At 39.3% G+C, this 1,831-nt stretch overlaps 1 protein-coding gene across 1 annotated transcript; it reads left to right on the top strand.

Moving 5' to 3' along the window:
- Positions 1-260: 260 nt before the first annotated feature.
- Positions 261-1,608, top strand: LOC100632847 (outer dense fiber protein 3-B-like). Its single transcript, XM_003390496.2, has 5 exons — positions 261-450; positions 497-607; positions 674-898; positions 1,014-1,247; positions 1,296-1,608. The coding sequence occupies exons 1-5, from the start codon at positions 402-404 to the stop codon at positions 1,433-1,435; spliced, it is 759 nt and encodes a 252-aa protein (XP_003390544.1). The 5' UTR covers positions 261-401; the 3' UTR covers positions 1,436-1,608.
- Positions 1,609-1,831: the final 223 nt, after the last annotated feature.

Below are 1,831 nucleotides of genomic sequence, written 5' to 3'. Positions count from 1 at the left end.
TGCTGTGCAGTAGTTGGTTGCTGTCATTGGTTGGTTTGATGGTCTTGAATAATTTATTAATGGAGAGAAGACTCGGTGGATTTTTCTACACTAAGAATATAAGAAATAAAGAAGAAAATATGGACTTTCTTACTTGCATAATGGCCGCCATTTTATTTCTAATTAATATTCATTGGTTATAATTCATTATGATGAATCTAATTATCTATTCATTGATGGGTGGGTCTCTTCCATATTTGGTTGTCGGGTGGGGCTGGAATCCTTGCAGATTTTTCACGCGCAGGCTTTACCGGCTAAAGTTCTCAAGTTACAGTCACACTAGCTGTAGCTTAGAGCTTGTATTTAAATCTAATCGTCCTCAGTGATCCAGTGTCTGCGCAAAAGAATAAAGAAGGATAAAAATGGCTGAAACTAAAATGGAGAAACCTAGAATAGCAGCCATGGAAAGAGGTACTTGGTGCTACAGTTACATGATATTAATTTACTTCACCTTTAGGTCCTGGCCCTGGAAGATACACCTTACCTAACTTGACAGGATATCAAGCACACGATGTATCTAGGAAACTACACCCAGCATACTCTTTTGGATTGAGACTTGGAACATCATGTCAGTAAAAGTTTTTTTTTAGCAAAAATTAATCATCAATCCCCCCTCTCTCTTTCTCTCTGTTAGTCATTAAGAAGCAGATAGGGCCTGGTCCTGCTTATCTCATTGACCCAATGATGACAAGGTATGGTAGGGACGGGACTGCCCAGTACTCACTCCACAGTCGGCACAAAGAGCTGGAGCCTTTCAAGACACCAGGACCAGGGGCACACTGTCCTGAGAAATTTGCTGATCCGTCACGCCATAGACCACCTGCTTACTCAATGGGAGGAAGAACAAGATACAGGAAGAGTATGTACTATCATTCATTGTGTAGAGTAACTGATGCTAACTGATGCATGCTAAAATACTCTTCAATATGTGCATGAACATTCATTACAAGTATATTATTTTTCTTTTTGTATAGGAGATGCTAATCCTTCCCCAGCCTCCTACACTCTTCCCTCAATGCTTGGTGATAAAGTACCCAACCGTACATCCTCTGCTTGCTACTCAATGGCCCCACGGTCTAAACTTGGAGGCTTTGATACGGATTATGCCAAAACTCCAGGTCCTGCTAGATACAACACAACCAGTGCTGAGATCACGCAAAGAAAAGCTCCTAATTACTCAATGCAGAGCAGAAACTACATGCCAACTGGTAAGGATACTACAATCATTAATAATGTGTTTTTATGCTATTGAATAGATGCTACAAGAATACCAGGCCCAGGAGCACACTGTCCTGAGAGGGTGACACTCAACAGAAGAGCTGCTCCAGCATATTCATTGGGAGTGAAGCACTCTGAGTACATATGTCCATTGGTCACTGATACTCCTGACGACTAGCAGAAACAAACGATACAGACTTTTGTACATACCATGCATTATCCTTGCCCCCATTTTAATACAGATTTTATTTTTGATTTTTGCTATGATAGTTTGTATTACACAGCTATAGAGTAGTTTCATATTATTATTATTTTAGTTTTTTTATTACAATTGTTTAAGTTTTTGATGGATATACTGGAGCTGGTGGTTTGAATGAGGGAGGGGGTGGAAGGAAATGTGTTTGGTTTGTTGTTGCAAATGAAACTTCAGTTTTAGGCAGCTTCCAATGGCTCTTCTTAAGCTAAAAAAAATGATTAAAATTTTGTCATCATTCATTATTTTGAGCTCACGTGTCTTTTATTAAGAGAACGTTGTGCCACTTTCTTGACATCATAAGAGTCCTTGATTGTTGAT

The sequence above is a fragment of the Amphimedon queenslandica genome, unplaced genomic scaffold (assembly GCF_000090795.2).
Source record: "Amphimedon queenslandica unplaced genomic scaffold, v1.1 AMPQUscaffold_12452, whole genome shotgun sequence".
Taxonomy (NCBI): domain Eukaryota; kingdom Metazoa; phylum Porifera; class Demospongiae; order Haplosclerida; family Niphatidae; genus Amphimedon; species Amphimedon queenslandica.
Note: the sequence above shows the minus strand (reverse complement) of the source record. Positions and strands in the feature narration are given on the sequence as shown.

Bases quoted from the DNA above. Each gene is read 5' to 3' on its own strand.
- LOC100632847 (XM_003390496.2), top strand. From the start codon at position 402: ATGGCTGAAACTAAAATGGAGAAACCTAGAATAGCAGCCATGGAAAGA. The intron at 451-496 runs GTACTTGGTGCT...CTTCACCTTTAG, and splicing joins AATAGCAGCCATGGAAAGAG to GTCCTGGCCCTGGAAGATAC. The intron at 608-673 runs GTCAGTAAAAGT...TCTCTCTGTTAG, and splicing joins ATTGAGACTTGGAACATCAT to TCATTAAGAAGCAGATAGGG.